Genomic DNA, 21,454 nt, shown 5'->3' with positions numbered 1-21,454 from the left:
GCCACAAGTGGTCATTTAATTTGAAAGCATAATGAATTTCCTCTTTTGCTTCTAGCCACACAACCATGGGGTTGTGTGGTTTCGCCCTGTGATCAGGTGACAGCTCTGAAAGCATCTCCTTAGGCAAAGCAGGGTCTCAGAGAGTGAGGGAATGGGCGTTTAGGAAGCTCCGCAGAGCACTGCTTCTGCATCTTCCCTCTAAGCCGGAGCTGTGCTCCACATTGGAGAAGGCTCAGGCACATAAACTAACAAGTATCTACCACTACGAGATGGGGAGCGGAATTAGCTCAGAGAGCAAGGAGTCAGCCAAAAGATCCAAAGAACTGGAGAAAAAGCTTCAGGAAGATGCTGAACGAGATGCAAGAACTGTCAAGTTGCTGTTATTAGGTAATATTTTTTTCCCTCTTGCTTTCAAAACCCCCATTTTTCTTTGCAATTAGGATGTATTTCTTTTCTCAAATTTTAATTTCAGGTAAATTACCATATGGGGGATTTATTATGAATATGTGCTTGGAAACTTAAAAAGATTTTATATGCCCTCTATAAATGTTTACTTTTCTTCTTTAGTATTTTATTTTATTTGCTTAAGCAGAGACAAATATTTATGAGATGATTCAATTCCTCTTTGTCAATAATACAATTTACTACTATTAAAGGAAAACTCATAACCATTTATTATTTTCTCCTACACTAATCATTTTCTGAACATCAGTGTTTTAGTACTGAAAACAATCCTTTAATTACAAGTTATATAGAGTTACATTATTTTGTTTCAACAGAAATAACAGTTGTTTGATATCAAATTTAACATGTTATTTAATTACTTGTGCTGTGAAAACAAATTAGTATCAAGTTATTTAGAGAGTAATGAATGATAAGTTACCTTAGATTAATAACATTCTTCAGGCTTTTGAATATTGCCTGTGCTACCGTTTGTACACTTATAAAATACTCCACTGAAAGTTTTTTAGGATATTTATATATTGATTCAGGTCAGGATTATGTTCCTTCTACCTTTTTTTTTTACCCTTTTATTTTTTTAAAAAGATGTTACTTATTTATTTGACTGAGAGAGAGATCACAAGTAGGCAGAGAGGCAGGCAGAGGGGGAGGGGGAAGCAGGCTCCCCGCTGAGCAGAGAGCCCGGATGCAGGGCTCCATTCCAGGACCCTGAGACCATGACCTGAGCTGAAGGCAGAGGCTTAACCCATTGAGCCACCTAGGCACCCCTCTTTTTACCCTTTTAAAACTCAGCACAACGTTTTACCACAATGCTAAATTAATGTTTAATGAATTGACGGGAAGCTATATGCTGCACATTTTTTCTAAACATAAAAAAGTCTAACATGTAGTGGTCAAGGCAAGATCAATTATGTTTTTGAAATAAAAATCAAGACCTTTATAGAGAGATCAAAACAAGAACTTTAATTGGTACTATGTTCCTCCTGCTTAGTTACACACAAAAGGACTTCATTTTATTTTATTTTTTAAAGATTTTATTTATTTGACACGGAGGGAGAGAGTTAGAGAGCGAGAGCACAAGCAGGGGGCGCTGCTGAGGGAAAGGGAGAAGCGGGCTCCCTGCAAGGAGCGGGACATGGGGTTCAATCCCAGAACCCTGGGATCATGGCCTGAGCCAAAGGCAGACGCTTAACCAACTGAGCCACCCAGGCGCCCACAAAAAGACTTCATTTTATTTTAGAATTGTGTATTGTTCACACGAAATACCCTCATTTTTTAAGTGCCGCCTTTCCTGTGTCTAGTTTGCTCTCAGTGGCAAAAGTGTCTCAGAGATCAACTGTGGGATTCCCAGCACTTGCTCCGCAAAGAAAAGAAAACGTTCTCTCCCTTTATGCACAAGTTCTGTGGCTCACACCTGCCCACAGCACTTGCAAGTAACCACCTAGGGGTGAGTAACTTAGAAAGATGTTGGAGCCAACTCTTGCAACTGGAAATATTTTCCCTCTCACTCCAGAGCATTCTCTGAGGCTTTCTTTGATCAAGAGTAGACGTAATGTGGACATAGAAAAAGCAAATAAAAGATGAGAGGGAAAGCCAAACATTCCTACAGGTGCATTCAGTGTCCCACTTGTACTAAGAACAGTGGTATAAGGGTAATGATAAAATAGATTTTAAAATCCCTATTTTTGAATAAAGTTTCAAAAGACTAGACCTATTCTCAATATACCAGTTCTTTTTAGATTAAAGTGGTTGGGTTAGATCAAGAAATGAGGGTAAGTTTTAGTACCAGAGATTAAAAAAGGATCATTAGTAGCATTATTTTATCTTTTACTTTTCCCAGACAACTTCATAAATTCAGTTCCAAAGACACCACACAATATGCTTGGATTTATCTGGGTCTGAAAATATGTGTACTGAACTTATTTATACAAGTGAATCAAATTCTCAAGTCTTCCTCTCCCAGTTTATTCCAAATGTTTGTCTAAGTTTTCCCTTCTGGACTCTGAGTTCTATGCTTGCTCTTTCAATTGTCAAGTTCAAAACAACAAAGTCTTATAAAAACTCTGCTTCAATCCTCCTTTTTTACTTTAACTCAAATTCTCTAGACAGTATCTTTTTATTTGTAATATGGCCTCATTAAGACATACAAGCATTCAATGGAACTAACCTAAACCTTCCCATCCTCCTACCCTCAAATCCCCTCACAAATGAAATCTACTTAACCTCTCCCATCATTGAAACAGTGATTACTAATGCATGTAGGTCACGTGGGATGGACTAGTTAGGCCTTGGTAGTGATCAGATTCTGATTCTCATTCAGTTTCTGAGAAGATTCAGATTGAAAAATATTTTTGACAGAATTCATTCTTTATGCTGATCCTCTTATCTAATAAACTGTAGGTGCTTAAACACATTAACACAAGTTACAAATTTAACATGTGCTGTAAAGCAGATGTACCATGTGGTATTTTTATGGGACATAAGACTTCACTGAAATTAAAGAGCTATCTAATTGCTATTTTACAAATAAAGGAATACCTTGCAGACAGGTTCCCTCTTTATTATGCCTTTCAGATCTTTAGTAGAATTACAGAGAGATGCCAAATCTTTCTCCTTTGCAAAAAGCAGGCTTCTAGGAAACACTGGAGATGACTCAGACATTCTTAGCACATTTGAAAATTGCTGTAAGAATAATAATGCCATGTGCCTTAAAAAAAAAAAAAAGAAAGCCTATAAAGATTACCCAGAAAGAGTACATTTTATTAAGCAAAACAAATTCTAATAAATAACATGTTCTCTTTTGGAGAATTCTTTTTTTTTTTTTTTTTCCTTTTGGAGGATTCTTAAGTTAGGTATTTCTTGAAGACTTAACTTACAAATGTTTGATTAAATTTTATTACTATCCAAAAGAAATACCGGTCATTAAATTGCAGAATCAGAGTGGGTCATTTCCATTCTTTCCATGTCCCTTCTCTTCATATTTTACGTTAATTTCTTTTGTACTTTTGTAGATTCAGAGCTTAATGGGAAGTATAAGGAAAAATTAACTTCGTTTTTGTATTTGGAACACTGTCACATTTATTCTATAATTTTCAGTTATGATATTATAATTAGCTTTAGCCAGTGATTTCCAGCACTATCCTGTACTGTTCATCATTAATTTTCTTTTAGAATTAAACCCTTCTTATTTATTTAATTTCACAAAACTTTTTAATGGTGCCATTTGAACTCTGTTTTAAAATACTATTGCAATCATCTGACTCTTGAAAATGTGAACTTGAACATCCAAATATAAAAGAATATCTACTTTAAATGTGTTTGTTTTTACTTAGGTAATCAACATTTTCAATTTTTTCAAATGGTCCCATTTATTCAACAAATGGGTATTTTGGAAAGTATATCATTTTTCTAGTATGACAGTGGTAGAATTATGATAATTTTGACACAGTTTAAAAGCTTATTACAAAATAATTGGTAAAACAAAATCTGCACAGCAGAATTGACTAAATAGGTTTATCCACCTGGAAGAGTGAAGACTATAATTCAAAACATTAGAGTACAATGTATTTTAAGCCATTTGAGATAAAAATAATTGATTTAATGCTTTCATTATGATATGCTTTTTTCATATCTCTGAGTTACCTCAGGCTAGCCACATAACATCAGAGAAATGGTGGATGTCAAAGTATTTTATAAACTGCAAAAATCCAGACAAATATGATGTATTTTTGTTGTATAATAGATTTGCAAAACTGAAATAAATTGAATGTCAGTAAACGTATATAATTTTTCTTCCTTTGTTTTCCTGTTATGTATACCTAAGAGAAAAGAAGACAGAAACTCAGGTTAAATCAAAGTTCTTACTTTTATTCTTTTCTTAAAAGTAGGTCTTTATTTTTATTTTTTAAAAATATCTCTAAATATGAGTGGGAAAGTATGCAGGAAACTGGACGTGTTTCTGTCACTGGCTAGATTATGAATTCATCAAATGTAAGAAATTCTATTTTGAATTTCCATTATACCAGAATCAATGCCTGACAATGGATGTGATCAGACAATGAGATTCCCCCAGAATAATTACTTCGGGATTAACCAATCAATTTCTTTCTAATCACTAGTGATAAGTGAACAGCATGTAAGACATATTCCTAAATGTTTTTATTTTTTTTGTTTTATTTATTCAAATTCAAGCCACACTTTCTTGCTCTAATAATGTATTTTTGTTTTAAAATATTATAAAATAATTTTATGTTTCTAAAGATATCCAATCTTGTGGTCGCACAAATATATTTAATGCAAATGTTCAAAATTGATTTTCAGGAGAGAGAAAACAGGCAGAAAAGTCTACTTGGAGAGTTTCAAATTTTCTCAAAAATGCAATGAACTGTTTGCATCATAACAATATGAAAGTTCCAAAAGCAAACCCAAATATTTATAATGTTGTATTTATTTACCAAGAATGGCAGATGGCAGTATCAAATAGCTCTCTATAATGTCTCTTTTCCAACAGGCAAAAAGCGCTTAGACAAATGTTTTGCATGTATTTGGTTGTTTGTTTTAAGTTAATTTATCTTAAATAAGCAGTTGATCTTATACATAGACTCAAGTCTCTCACATAAAACATGCAAACTATGTATTAAGGTATTCCATATTTAGCCAAACGACGATATTTGCTAATGAGATTAAATCCTCTGGAAAAGACTCTTGTTAACTCTGATTTATAGCAGAACCTCTCTAGTAATACCACAGAACTTTTCTGTATTCACTTTTTTTCATTCAGACTCTGAATTACTGATTCAAGAGCAAGCGATACCGTACCTTTAAAAACATTTATAGAAGCATGATGAGCAGCCAACAAAAAGTTATTTACTCCTCCAAACTGTTAGAGAGATAGGAGGGTAGTGAACATTTGAGAGCATAATGACTCCATGATAGATAGCACATAAAATATACCTCCAGTTAAGATTTTAGACTCAAACCCAGAATCCATCTGCTTATCTAAGTTTTCTCCAAGTATTGATGTATAAATATAAATACATCAGTGTAGCCTTGAACCTATAGAAGTAGGATTGGTTCAAGGTGAAACTGAGGATAAGACCAATCAAGATGTGGAAAAACACCCATTCTGTTTATTAGACCCTGATGCTTTAAAGCAGATGTCACAGCTGTCACTCCTGCCTCACTATTTTATATTCAAAAAGAATAAATGTGCTACTTAGAATTGTTCCTTTTTAAGATATCTGAAAGTTTTGATCTCTGACCAGCATTTTATATTCTCTCACTCTTTCTGACACATGTGAGTTAGTTCTTTGATTTCATATACCTTCCTGACCCCTTCAATTGGAATCAGCCTAATTTTAGCTGTATTCGTCTGACAGCTGTGAACCATCCTGTCCCTTTAACCTGCTGCTTTAACTGAGATTCATACTCTCCACCTTAGATAATTCCTCAAAATTCTCCATCCATCTTGTTCTAATACACTGAAACCAACCAATCTCCACCAAAGCTATGCTATTCAACCTCTTTTCAGGCCTGAGTGCTCATCCAACCCTGACTCCCACGCATTCTCTTAATTTCTTTCATTCCCAGGTGTTATAGAATAAAATGGCATCATTTTCTGTTTCCTGGCTGACTGATTTGTTTTTAACTTTAGCTGGGCCAATAATTATTTTACTCAGTCCTCGTTTTCTCCTAAAATCATCCAAAGGGCAACTGTTTCTGTATTCCCAATATCATTTTCATCTAGAACTCCTCCCCTCTGCCTCACCCAAGATGAACACCCGTGTACCAGATAGTCATCAGTCATCATCTCCAAATCTCACTGAAATATTCCACTTTCAGTTTAAAGCTAATTTCAACCACTGTGTTATAAATTTCACCCTCTTCCATATTTTAAGAATTTTGCTTTATGAATTATTTTCTCTTTTCTCTCTCTTTTTTTTTTAAGTGATAGAAGTTTATTAAGTGAATTTCCAGAATTCTCTACTGGCTCCTTCCTTTTGGAACGTAGATATATTTTTCTCCATTAGCCTAAAAAACATTCTTTGACTCCATAATCTCCTTGAATTTACCTTACATAGGTATCTTTTTAAACACACTTTTATATTGAAATACTTCTAGTGTTTGCTCACTGCTTCTGTTTTCTTATCCTCTACATTCTCTTTAGTTAATTGCAATCCACCTGTGTATCTTCCTCTCTACTAAAATGTTCTCTCTCACAGAGCCCTGATAACCCCCAATTCACAAAACTCAGACTTCAGTAATTGTGTCTCTCTTCTTTAGTCATCCTATAATGCTGCAATACCCTCTAGTGTTTTATCCCCTCATGGCTCCCTTTATTGAAGCTTACTTCTTCTCCCCAGTCTTAAATGGTTTCACCTATCAAGGTTTGTCCTTGGATCTTGGTTTTGCAATCTGTCCTGTCTCTTGCAGATCAAATTTAACAATCTCTTCTGGAAGAATGACACCAATATCCTTCCTTTTGCCTATGTCTTGATCCATATTTGCAAATTTCTGTGAACTGTGAACTGACTGCACCTTAGGAGACCTCAAAATTATTGTTCAGGTTTATCTTGCTGCCTACTTATCCTTAAGCTTTGTATTTTATGAGGTTCCCCATTATATTCTTTCCCATTATATTAACTCCGTATTTCAATCTTCTTTATCTCTTTTGTGATCATTCTTTGCCCACTGCTGGAGGGCAACATTGTGGCAAAGGTGAGTTTTATTTCTATCTCTGATAGAATGGATCTCATATTTCTCCACTGTTTGCTATTGCTTTCTATCTACAAAAAAACCCCTATGAAATAGATATTATTTTCATTTTACAGATGAGAATCTTAAGAAATTAAGATAATTCAGTTTCTAAGATTACAAAATAGTTGATGAGAAAACAAAGCCTTTTATTTTTATCCCTATTAGTATTAAATTTTTATTAGCATTCTAGGGTCTATGAAAACAAACAACATGTCAGGTTTTGTTCTTCATTTTATTCCTATGACTTAGCACAAGAATGCATGCATGCATGATGTATGTATGGAAGAATGACAGAATTGGAATCTAAAATATTCCTGTAAGCTGTTCATAGTGTCTAAAGCATAGACATATGTTTGGAATGTGGAAAGAGAGCTAGAAAAAAGCCATTATGTCATCCCATAAAGAGCTTATTTAATTCAACTGGGATATATTGGTAGGTTTTCAGAATATAAGTGAGAATGATTATACTTTTTTGGGCAGGAGGAGGTCAAAAACCATCCTGGCTATACTATGAGACAAAGATTTTATGAGAATGATTGAGGTAGGTGGGTCAACTAGGAAACTGTCACTATTTCACAAATACTTGATAAGATTGTAAATTAAGATGGAAATTACAAGTTTCAAAGTAAGATTTGAAGGACATCCAGAAACAAGGTCAACAAAACTTAGCAGCTGACTGCATATGGGTTTTAAATGAGAGGAATGATTAAAGGCAGAATTGAAAATGGTGATCATTTTATTCATTGATATGTGAAAGGCAAGACAAAGTTTAGGTTGGGGTAGATATGAAAGGAGAAATGATTTAGGACATTCAAATGGGTGATGTTTATAGCACAATGAAGTGGAGGTATCTATTAAACAGATGAATATTTGGGTCTGGAAATTAGGAGCAAAACTCCAGTGAGCACTAGAGATTTGATATATTCAATCCTCTCTTTTCTTTTACCTAATTCTCAAATGTGTATAAAATAACCATGTAATGAACCCAGGCCGTGGTTTTTTGTTTTTTGTTTTTTGTTTTTTTTTTGAAACTTTAGTATACAAAAAGGTGTGTGTGTGCCTGTTCCACAATTAATGAACACTTAAACAAATCTATCATCTATGTTTCAGTTAAAATAGGCCTCTTTGGGGAAAACCACAGTTTCCCTTTTCAGCCTACAATGTATAGTAATAAGATTTTTTAAATACTTCTTAAAATCCAAAAGGCTCATATAATCTTTTAAATATTATATTTTAAAACAAGTATAAAATTGGAAGTACTTAAATTTCATAGAAAAGATAGTATATAACCACAATATTTCCCACAAATGAAACACGCTTAGTTTGCCTGATAAGGTGTTTTACAGATTTGTGATGCTTATATAGTTATTATATATATATATAACATATATATATAATATATTTATATATATATTACATATATTATATATATATTACATATATATAATAACTATATAGTTATATAGTTATTATAGTATTCTATCACAGAAATAGGAACTTAGATATACTATTAGTCACAGAAATGTATCTGACACCATAAGCGTACTGATGTGATGCACCAAAAAAACACAGTATTATATCATATTTACACTAAAATATTTATGTTGAATCTAACCAGATAAGTACAGAATACTGGATATTATATAAGAAGTTACCCTACACTTTACAAAAATGCTAATGTCATGAAAACAAATTAAAAACAATTTGAAAATGGAAATATTCTGAAATTAAACAAATTTAAATAGCATAATAACCAGAGGGAATATATAAACATTAACTGGATCTTGGATCCAAGAAATATAAAAGGCATGAAAAACATTTTTTGGAACAACCAAACTTAAATATAGAATATATATTAGCTCACATTTTGGATTAATATCAATTTTCTCAAGCATGAAACTGGTGTCATGATTTTATAGGAAAAAATGACCTTACTCTGAAAGAGTAAAAGAAAAGAGTAAAAGAAAGAGTAAAAAAAAAAAAAAGAAAATGATGCATTCTGAAGTGTTTGTGGGTAAAGTGTCTACTTTCAGAGGTTCAGCAAAACAAAGTATATTATATATATATGTAAATATACAACATTATTTCATAGATGTATGAAAGAAAGGAAACATGACAAAACAAAAATTGGTGAAGGGTATAAAATATAGGTTCTTAAGGGAGGACAGGGAAGATGGTAGAGTAGGAGGATGCTCAGCTCACCTCCTTCCTTGGACACATTGAGATAACATGTACACATATGCAACTAACTCTGACAATGACCTGAAGATGGGCCAAACAGACCTTCCATAGTTAATTGTAGAGAGGAGTCCACATTGGAAAAGGGCAGGAGGGGTGGAGACACAGCTGTGAACCAAACCCCGCAGTGACACTACCACAAACAGGAGGGACACTGTAAGTTCAGCAAAGCAAGAGGATTGAATTCCTCCCTGGCACCCCAGGAACTGGGGACTCACACTGGGAGGGCAAGTTTCCATAAGGTCTGGCTTTCAAAATTAGTGGGACTTAAATTTGAGAGGTTTTACAACTGGTGGGGTTTAACCCTGACTACTTTAAAATCAGTGGGCTTAACTCCAGGAGAGTCTGAAAACAATAGGAAACTGAGTCCCTGCCCTGAAAGAGCCTACCCACCACACCGTGCAAGCAGCCTGGAACTTGCACCGTTCCAAAATGATTCCTGTCTTGGAGAAAAGGGAAGATAACCCCCTACACCAGCATATCCACAATTCCTGCATCCAAGCTTCATCGCTGGCTACACAGGGAGCAAGCCCTGCCACTGGGCATGTCTGCATCCAAAGCATTGCAGATGGCTGGGAAGAAAACAGGTGCAACTCAGTGACAATAGTAGTGTACATGCAGCCACACAAGAGCCACACACCTCTGGATCATCTGGTTCTGGTGACCAGGGGGACATTGTGATACAGGGCACCACAGGACCTCTTTTACACAAGGCCACTATTTTGAAGACCAAGAGATATAGTGGATCACCCTATTGCATAGAAGCAAACACAGAATTAGACAAAATGAAAGAGTAAGACAAAATCACAGCAAAAAAAAAAGCTAAATGAAACAAAGATAAACAATATGTCTGGTAGACAATTCAAAGTAATTGTCATGAAGATACTCAGATGACTGGATAAATTCAGTGAGGTCTTTCACAAAGATACAAAATATAAAAAAGAACCAGTCAGAGATGAAGCATTCGGTAACTAAAATTAAAAAAAAAACAAAAACTCCAGAGGGAATCATTAGCAGATTGGAAGTTAAGAACAAATCAGCAATGTGGAAAAGAGTAATGGAAAGCAAGGAAGCTGAATATCAAAGAGTTAAAAATGGAAATCAGTTAAGGGAACTCAGTGACATCATCAAGAGTGACAAATTCTGGGGGAGGAAACAGACATTTGGGACCAAGAATCACAGAAGTCCCTAACAAGATTAACCCAAGGAGGTCCATGACAAGACACTTAGTAATTAAAATAGCAAAAAATAATGATAAAGAGAGCATTTTAAAAGCAGTTAGGAAAAAAAGAAAACTGTAAGGGCAACCTCATTAGGCTATTTGCTGATTTTTCAGCAGAAACACTGGAGACCAGAAGAGAGTGGTATGATATACTCGAAGTACTGAAAGTTAAAAACCTGCAACCAAGAACACTATACCCAGCAAAGTTATCATTTGGAATAGGAGGAGAGATACAGAGCTTCCCAGATGAACAAAGTCAGAGGAGTTCATTGCCACTAAATCAGCCTTACAAGTAATGCTAAAGGAAATTTTTGAGTGGAAAGGAAAGGTCATAACTTGATGAAAATTATGAAAGGAAAAGATTTCATAGGTAAGAGTAAACATAGAGTAAAGGTAATGGATTAATAACTTATCAATTCCGTGTGAAGGTTAAAACACAAAAGCAGTAAAATCAATTATATCTATAAAAAAGTCAGTCGAAGGATACAGAAAATAAAAGATATTAAGTATGACTTTATATACATAAAACATCAAAGGGGGAGAGAAAATTGCATGTTTTTAGAATGTGGTTGAACTTAATGATTATTAACTTAATATAGACTGCTCTACATGTAAGATGTTATATATGAACCTAAAGGGAATCACAAATCAAAAGCCTGTAACAGATACACAGAAAATAAAGAAAAAGGAATTCAGGGATAACATTTAAAGAAACCCATCAAATCACAAAGGATGAGGTCAAGAGAAGAAAGGAACTGAGAAGAACTATAAAAACAACAGGAAACGATGAACAAAATGGCAATAAGTACATACCTAACAATAATTACTTTAAATGTAAATGGACTAAATGTTCCAATCAAAAGATATGGGTGACCAAAGAGATTAAAAAAACAACAAAAGTCTGGGACCAGATGCCTTCAAAAGTAAATTCTACCAAACATATAGAGTTAATAGTTATTCTTCTCAACATCATCCAAAAAATACAAGAGGAAGGAAAACTTCCAAATGCCTTCTATGAGACCAGTATACTCTAATATCAAAACCAAAGACACCACACAAAAAACAAAAGGGGAGGTGGAGGAAAAAGAAAAAGAAAATAAAAAGAACTACAGGCCAGTACCTCTAGTGAACTTACAAGCAAAAGTCCTAAAAAATATTAAGTTGAATTCAATAATCCATTAAAAGAATCATTCACCACGATCAAGTGGAATTTATTTCAGGGATGCAAGGGTGGTTCAATATTCACAAAATCAATGTGATACATCGCATTAATAAGAGAAAGGATAAGAAACATGATCATCTGAAAAAGCTTTTGACAAAATAATATCCATCCATGATAAGAACTTTCAACAAACAGGAAACATACTCAGTGGTGAATAACTAAAAAGCTTTCCTCTAAGATCATGAACAAGATAAAGATATCCACTTCACTACTTTTATTCAACACAGTATTAGAAGTTCTAGGTACAGCAATCAGACAAGAAAAAGAAATAAAAGGCATTCAATTGGTAAGGAAGAAGTAAGACTCACTATTTGCAGATGACATGTTACTCTGTGTACAAACCCCCAAAGATTCCACCAAAAATATTACTAGAACTGATAAATGAATTCAGTAAATTTGCAGGATAGAAGATTATATATCCTGCAAATTTACTGAATTCATTTATCAGTTCTAGACCCTGAATAGTGAAAGTAATTTTAAGAAAGAACAAAGCTGGAGCATCACAATCACAGATTTCATGATATGCTATCGAGCTTTAGTATTCAAAATAGTATGGCACTGGCTAAAAATGGACAAATATATCAATGGTACAGGATAGAGAGCCAAGAAATAAATGCACACCTATATGATAAATTAATACCCCAAATGTATAAAGATCTTATATAACAACACCAAATCATCATCCAATTAAAAAATACACAGAGAACCCGAACATTTTTCCAAAGACCTACAGATGGCTAACAGACATGTTAAAAGATGCTCAACATCACTAATCATCATTCATGATCTAAATCAAAACCATAAGATGTAGGGAAATGCAAATCAAAACCATGGTGACCTGTCACCTCACACCAGTCAGAAATATTAGTATCAAAAAAAGATAAGGGGTGCCTGGGTGGCTCAGTGGGTTAAAGCCTTTGCCTTTGGCTCGGGTCATGATCCCAGGGTTCTGGGATCGAGCCCCACATCGGGCTCTCTGCTCAGCAGGGAGCCTGCTTCCTCCTCTCTCTCTCTGCCTGCCTCTCTGCCTACTTCTGATCTCTATCTGTCAGATGGATAAATAAAATCTTAAAAAAAAAAAAAAAAAGATAAGAAGATAAGAAATAACCAGTATTGGCAAGGATGTGGAGAAGGGAACCCTCATGCCCTATTGGTGAGAATGGAAATTGATGTAGCCACTATGGAAGACAGCTTGGAGTTTTCCCCCAAAATTAAAAGTAGTAATGTTGTATGATCCAGTAATTTCACTGCTGGCTATTTATCCAAAGAAAATGAAAACACTAATTTGAAAAGGCATATGCATCTGTCTATTTACTGCAACATCATTTACAAGAAGCAATATATAGAAGCAACCCAAGTGTCTATCAATAGATAAATGGATAAAGAAGATGTGGTAAATACAATGGACTCTTAGTCATAAAAAAGAATGAAATCTTCCCGTCTGCAACATGAGTGGACCTAGAGATATCATGCTAAGTGAAACAAGTCAGAGAAAGATACATACCATATGATTTCACTCATACGTGGAATCTAAAAAACGAAACAAATAAACAAACAAAAACCAAACAGACTCTTAAATACAAAGAACTGGTGGTTGCCAGAGGATGGGCGAAAGAGATAAAGAGGATTACATACTTCCAGTTATAAACTACATAAGTCACAGAGATGAAAAGTACAGCATAGGGAATATAGTCAATACTATTGCAATAACATTGTATGGTGACAGATGATGATTATACCTATTTTGGTGAGCATTTATTATATACTCAATAGATACAATTGAGTAATGTACAGAATTGTTGAATCAATATGTTGTATACCTGAAACTAATATAACATTGTATGTTAATTATACTTCAATTTTAAAAATAAAATAGAGGTTTTCAATGAACTGTTTTCTCAAACTTCTGCAGGTTTTAAGATTATTAGAATAAAATGTCTGGGTAAAATAAGTGTACACTGAGATATTGTTTATTATCTGGCAAAAGAAAATGTACAAATTTATCTAAAAATTCAGTATGACTTTATAAGTAAATCCTACCAATTACCTCATGAACAAATCACTTAAAATTACATAAAGAAAGAAGTGCTTCTTAATGCATTCTTTGACAACCTTAACAACAAAATTTAACCGACGGTGACAGGCCATTCTCCCTCCTCAGAAACATAAATACAAAGACCAAAGCCAATATTAGCAAGCTAATTCTAACAATGCATAAAGTGTTTAAAAAAAAAAAAAAAGTGTATGGGTGGGGGTTGTTATCCCAAGACTGCTTGGTTAAAACAGTATTAGAACATTAATATCATTCTCTAACTTACCACATTTAAAAGAGAAAAATCATTATAATTATGTTAGAAGCTGAACTAAGCACAATAAACTTCTTTTATCCATTCCTGATAAAAACGCTTATCAAATGAGCTATAAAGGCAATCCCTTAACCAGACAAGCAGTATGTACAAAAACCTTCAGTGGTTGCCATAGGTGACTACCGTCAGCTCTGTGTACTACACGGCTAGCGTTGTTGACTGCACTAAGGATGATTCAGGGACTTGACGCAGTTTCCTGCCCCTCACCCTTTCCTATTCACTGCTCTTAACAGGGATTTGGGTGAAGGAGGATAAGAAGCATTTCACACTCAAATAAGATTCAGAGTTTGGCAACATATAGTGACAAACAACGTCAAAATTCTACCTACCAGAATTCAACTACCAGAAATGACTGGTCCAAATAAACAAAATGGAATTTAACTGAGATCTTCAACTGAGGTTTAACAAAGATGATGTGTGTGTAGTATGTGAAAGGATCTGTTTGCTAAGGGGTGGTGTGGAGTAAAAGTAGGAAAATCTTAACTACTCAAAACTTAATATAGGTAAAGAATGTGATACAGTTACAGAAGAAAAAAAAAATAGAGGCGGCAAATGAATCATGGTCCGAATTAAGTGTTCTATTTAAAAACAAGCACCAAGGGCAAGGGCAGTCTAGGTTGCATTCCTATCCTGCTACATCAGAATATCAGTGTTGTTGATAAATCTCCTGATATCTACAGCACAATTTTCAGTACCAGTATTTCAAACAGTTTTTCACCCAGCTCCGAGTGGAAGGGGTCGAAATACATATTCTACAAGAAAGGATTAAAGGAACTGGACATATTAAACTGGAAGTCTCTTAGGAAAGAGAGAGAGCACGCTTTAATTAAAAGAAAGTGTTGAGAACTCACCTTAAGTTTAAGTATGTCCTGCGTATTTCCTATCTCTAATTTAACCTGTCCAGACCCTAAGAGGTAGACATTAATAGCCCCATTTTGTAAAAGAAAAAAACTGACTCTCTCACTAAATTTGATCAAGATACTCGAAGTCAGAAATAACTGTGAGCCTGTATTTAATTCCAAAGTGCTGATCACATTTTCCTACCCTCAGTCTAGACGATCTGAAGGGTTGTGAAGTGGAAGAGACAGATAATTTTGTTGTTGCTCCGTACGAAAGAGGAAGAGTCAGTGCGACAAGGTTCGGAAGGACTACCCTAAAAGCCTTCCATGCCTGCAGGCTATACAGGGATGACGAGCACAGACTGCATACCAGTATCTATGACAAGTACACTGCTTTTATATTAATTCAAGATGAAGGAATTTAAAATAATTTATGTGTTCAAATCATATTGATATTGACATTACCAGAACTTATTTTAAAAAGCAGCAACATTATAGCATTAACATAGGAGTCAGAAGCCATAGTTTCTCTGTTTTAAAGTAGGTGTGGGACTTGGGGTGAGAATCACAATTTCTACTGGACCCATTTTTCTCATGCACAGAATGAAGAGATAGCATAGTTGGTTGATTTCTGAGGTTTTATTCTACTGCTCAATTGTGTGATTTTTAAAACCACCTACAAGAAATCTTGTGCAGGATAACAAGCTGAAGTGTTTATTCTTATTTTGCCTCCTTTAGCAAATGAACAATCAAGCCTGGAGTATGTTCAGTTGAAGTTCAGTTACAAGTATAGATACCATGTAGCTTTAACATTATTTTTAATATTTGTAATAAAAATATGGAATAAAATCTCTAATTCTTAGGAATAATTTATGAGTATTAAAGTATGAGGCATAAACCTAAATATTTAATTATTTGAAACACCATCCACTTCCAAGAAATAAAATTCCCTTAGTACCCCTTGACCCAGAAAATAATTTTAGTAATTACCAGTTTGGACGGCAGAGATTATTTCGGGACACCCTCAGCCTATGTGAACATGCTGTTTTGAGGTCTATATTTGACTCTGTAACATGATCTCATTGTACAAGAATGGAATGGTTATTGTGAACTATGACCCAGAGCCATTGTGAGAATGGGACTTGATCATTTATTTCGGAGATAACTTTATAGAGTTTCAGATAATAAATGAGATTTTAGAGAGACTGACTTTTGTTCAGGAATTTTCCTGTTAATGCTATAGCTGACTGTAGTGGATGTTCATATAGAAGACTAGGGTCACTACATTGAGCAAGTAATAGTCCAGATATCCTTTGTAAAGTCTTCCAAAGAAAATACTCATATTTCACATGTAGTTCCATAAAAAAAAAAAACAAACCCACACACTGTTTTTTAAACATGACTGATTATTCTGCTTACCCAAGAAAGGTCATCAATGATCATTTTATTATAAGATACCCTCTAGACTCAGAAATAATTTTGGAAACATGCCAGATCTTAGTGCTGCATGATTACCAATTAAATATAATAGTCAGAGATGAGTTCTTTTTCTCAGTCTCATATTTTCTCCAATGTTTTTTTTTTTTCCCCCCAGTATTTCCATTCTGATTGAAAAAATGTAACACTAAATACATATGGCATGAATAAGCAAGAGAGTCCCTATTGGGCCCATTGGCTTTCTGCCCACATCCCTATGACCCTGTAGTTTTCCATATAGCAAAAAGACTATATAGCAAATTATTTATAAATATAAATATAAATATAAATATGGAGAGATATTCTCCAAATCTGTCACCTACAGAGGATGATGCTATAATTTCTTATGTCCACATCTGCCGTTAGAGAACATAAAACAAAACTACCACGAACAGTTTTATAATCTTGCCAGATAACTTTTTTATTTTTCCAAAGTGATGCACAGCCTGAAGCAAAATAACAAATTTTCTAAAGCTGGCAAACCAAGATAGTGTACAAAGCTCATTGATTTTCCCTTACCACTGTTGCAAACAAGCAATGCTCAGCCATGCAAAATAATATAGCCAGTTGTCTTCTGAAGATAGGTGAGGTGATATTTTTAAATTTTTTTTAAAGATTTTATTTATTTATTTGACAGAGAGAGAGGGATCACAAGTAGGCAGAGAGGCAGGTTGGGGGGGTGGGGGGGAAGCAGGCTCCCCGCCGAGCAGAGAGCAGGACGCGGGGCTTGATCCCAGGACCCTGAGATCATGACCTGAGCCGAAGGCAGAGGCTTAACCCAGTGAGCCACCCAAGCGCCCCAAGAGGTAATATTTTTTTTTTAAAGATTTTTATTTATTTATTTGACAGACAGAAATCACAAGTAGGCAGAGAGGCAGGTAGAGAGAGAAGAAGGGAAGCAGGCTCCCTGCTGAACAGAGAGCCCGATGTGGGGCTGGATCCCAGGACCCTGGGATCTTGACCTGAGCTAAAGGCAGAGGCTTTAACCCACTAAGCCACCCAGGTGCCCCCAAGAGGTGATATTTTAATGTGATTTTTATTTGATCCTCAAAAATTCTACTCTTGGACATAGCAGTTTCTAGTAAATGAGATGGTTTTGCCGCATCTGTCAGTTCATGTTTGATTACATCTTAAAAAGTCTACAAAGAAAGATTAGCAAATTCATGTCATTGATTTTGCATTTATCAAATTTTATGCTGTGTGGTGTGGACCACACCAATAGAAAGCCATAAAGAGAAGTATGCTGGAGGCTTACCCAAGGGGTACCCATTTATCCCCACCAGGCAATAAAATTTCATTTCCCATAACTTTGCAACTGATACCCTTACTTTATAAGGTAAGCAGCTGTTTCAGATAACTGCAGAAAACTAGATACAGTTAGATAGGCTGAGACAATGCAAATTCGCTGTGAAGTAGAATTAAATTTAGGTGCCACTACAGCTTAAGAAAATAGTGCCAATCAGGCAGAAATGTTGCAATGTGAAAAATCTACAAGACAGAGGGCAAAATTTTATTTCCAAAGTATGAATTTACAAAATTCATTTATTCCATTGAAATTCTACGATTAGGCACTCTTCTAGGTGCTTTAGATCCATCAGGGAACAAAACAAAGACTCCCGCCCTAGTGCAGTTGACCTCACAGCATTGGAAGACAGATAAGAAAAATTAACAACAGCATGTGAGTCATTTGTAAGTTTGTAGAATAAGGTAAGTGATAGGAAAAAGCAGAGTAGGGAAAACAGAATAAAGTGGGTGATAGTGGAAGTTAAGAACTGAAACAGGGTAGTCAGGATCCTCCAATTTAATACATATCTTGATATAAATTTAACTAAAATTCTGAGACTGAGGGTTACAAAAAATCATACTATTTTTGCTTGCATAAAAACAGAGGTAAAACAAGGCAGTTGACTGCCATGCTGGTAAGGGATATACGTTTATTAGTTTTCCTGGATTTTGATTTTTCCTGGGAAATTTTAAAACTGCCTTAGCTGTGCTACTTTGAAATCTGTCCAAAATTAACAGGCACGTTGAGACTTCGAAGATGTCCCATGACCCAGTTTTTGGAGCTGCCAGTAACCTATCTCGCCCCTTGCTTCTCTTAAAGATACAGAAATTAGGATAAGAAGACCAAAATATTCGACTCTTTGGTATTTTAGTTCAAGTCTTTGGTCAATACCATATTTTAACATCATATTTGCATGGATAAGGGTTAGTTGTAACCCAAGGATATATTCTAAAAAAATACAATTTCTTATCAATTACAAAATACTGAACTTTCCCCCAATACTTTCCAGATTTATAGGTGATTGTATCTTAATAATTTTATGAACAAATCTGTATTATCAGGCTTTGCCAACTCATGGTGACTCTGGTTTTCTCCTATCTATAAAATCAGAACATTCAAAGTTCAAGTGGTTGCTCCTTCCCTACCTCCTCCTTCATAAAAGATAAATACATAGATATTTATCCCATAGATAAATACACTAAAGATAAATAGATATTTATCACATAAGTGCACTAAAAAGCATGTCTTTATATCCCATTTACACTCCATACAATATGCCCTACATATTGCAGTAATTTTAACTAAATTCTCCCATCATTTTCTCTCAGGAGTCATATCCATTTTTAGACCCTTCATATGGCAGCCATCCTCACATTAGTCATCATTTTAATCAACACTCTTATATAAACAGTCTTGAGTCCCACTGCCTGCATTCACCCTACTGTTGAAAATATAACTATAAAAACATAATATCCTACTTTATAAAGCTCACACATATTAATGATATTATGGTACTATTAGACCTTAAAAATTGGTGAAATGGATAATGACCTACAATGTTAATGTTCTAAGTTGGTGATGGTGTTTGTTTTTTAAACAAGATTATTGAGATAAAAGCTACATATAATAAGTTGCAAATACAGAAAGGGTACAATTTGAAGAGTTTTTATAGACCTACACACCCATGACATCATTATTACCATGATTCAAGATTCTGAACATTTTCATTACCCCCAAATTTTCCTCACATGCCTTTATAATCCTTGCCTTTCTCCTCTCCCATGAGCAGGAAGAACTAGTCTGCATTCTCACTATGCTTTGGTTTTACTTTCTAGAGTTTTATGTAAGTGAAACAAATATCCTAGGGACTATAGGGGGTAAATAAACTTTTTGTCTTCTTTCCCTCAGCATAACTATTTTAAGTTTATTTATGTTGTTGCATGAGCCAATAGTGTGTTCCTTTTTACTCCTTGTAACATTTCATTATAAAGATGGGCTACATTTTGTTCATCATCCCCGTTAATGGACATTTGGGTATTACTGCTATGGGGCTATCAAACAAAGCTGTTGTGGACATTCATGTCCAAATCCCTGTGAGGATGTATATTTTCATTTATTTGGAGTAAATGCCTACGAGTGCAATGACTGGATCATATGACAGGTTTATGTTTAGCATCTTGGGAGGTGCCAGCTGTATTCCAAAGTGGCTATACTATGTGGTTTTCTTTTTTTTTTTTTTTAAGATTTTATTTATTTATTTGACAGAGAGAGATCACAAGTAGGCAGAGACGCAGGCAGAGAGAGAGAGGAGGAAGCAGGCTCCCTGCTGAGCAGAGGCCCGATGCGGGGCTCAATGAGGGGCTCGATCCCAGGACTCTGGGATCATGACCTGAGCCGAAGGCAGAGGCTTTAACCCACTGAGCCACCCAGGCGCCCCACTATGTGGTTTTCTATCAATAGTGTTAGACCTTCCAGTTGCTCCACGTCCTTGGTGGTACTTGGTACTGTGAATCTTTTAAATGTTACCCAAATTTACTGGATATGTAATGCCATCTCTTTATGGTGCCATTTGTACTTCCTTGATTACTAGCGATATTGGGCATCTTTTCATAAGATTATTTGTCACAGATTTTTTTTGAGAAATGTCAGTTCAGGTTTTTTCCTAATTTTTATTGGATTTTTAGGTCTTCTCATTATGAATTTACAATAATTTTTATAAAACTGGGCACCTGTCCTTCACCTGGCATACATGCTGTGAATGTTTCCTCCTAGTTAGTGGTTTGCCATCTCATTTTCTTGATACTGTCTTTTGGAGAGCAAATATTTTTAACAATGATCAAGTCCAATTTATCCATTTTCAACTTTTTGTTGTTTTGGGGTCTTTTTAATGTTTTATCTAAGGACATTTTGACTACTTCAAGTTTGAAAAGATTTTTTCATCTACATATTGCTCTAGAACTTTTAAGAGTTTCATTACATACAAAAACACATACATGTTTATGAATCAATTCAATTAATTTTGGCCTATTGTATAAAAGTCAGTGTTGTTTTGCCACATGGACACACAGTTGCTGCAGCATCATTCATCTGGTACATGTAGGGTATCTTGACGCTCTTCTCTTTACGGAACACCACAGAATTTCTTTCATTCTTGGATTCTTAAGTACATTGCTCTGTTTTAATTTGCATGGTCGTTGGCAGATAAGTTCATGCTTATTGTGTCATTACAGTCTTCTAATAATCTTGTGAGGTAAATTTCTTAGTTTATAGGTAAGGAAATTAAGGGGCTAACGAATTTACCAAAGATATCGCAGCTACACACAAACACACATGTGTGCACACATGGGGGACAGAGCCAAACCCTCAAACTTAGGTCACTTCATTTCAGTACTTCTTGGGTACTGTTTCCCAAGTCAACATTCGTATTAATGGCAAAGGACACTCCAGAAATATGCTCAAAAGGCCTTGAGACATAGCTGGAAATAATCAAATGTTTTCATCAAAGTTTCCCTTTATATTTTAAAAATCATGTGAATTTTGGGGTACCTGGGTAGTTCAGTTGGTTAAGCAGCTGCCTTTGGCTCAGGT

General features: G+C 34.9%; 1 protein-coding gene across 1 annotated transcript in view; it reads left to right on the top strand.

Moving 5' to 3' along the window:
• Nucleotides 1-269: 269 nt before the first annotated feature.
• Nucleotides 270-21,454, top strand: part of GNAT3 (G protein subunit alpha transducin 3) — a gene marked incomplete at both ends in the record, with an annotated part of 53,815 nt that continues 32,630 nt past the window's right edge. The window contains one exon of the mRNA XM_080818260.1: nucleotides 270-387. Coding sequence (XP_080674386.1) covers nucleotides 270-387 — 118 coding nt within the window. The remainder of the gene's footprint in view (nucleotides 388-21,454) is intronic.

This window comes from Martes martes (assembly GCF_963455335.1).
Source record: "Martes martes genome assembly, chromosome: 11".
Taxonomy (NCBI): Eukaryota; Metazoa; Chordata; class Mammalia; order Carnivora; family Mustelidae; genus Martes; species Martes martes.
This window is presented reverse-complemented; position numbering and strand designations above follow the sequence as displayed.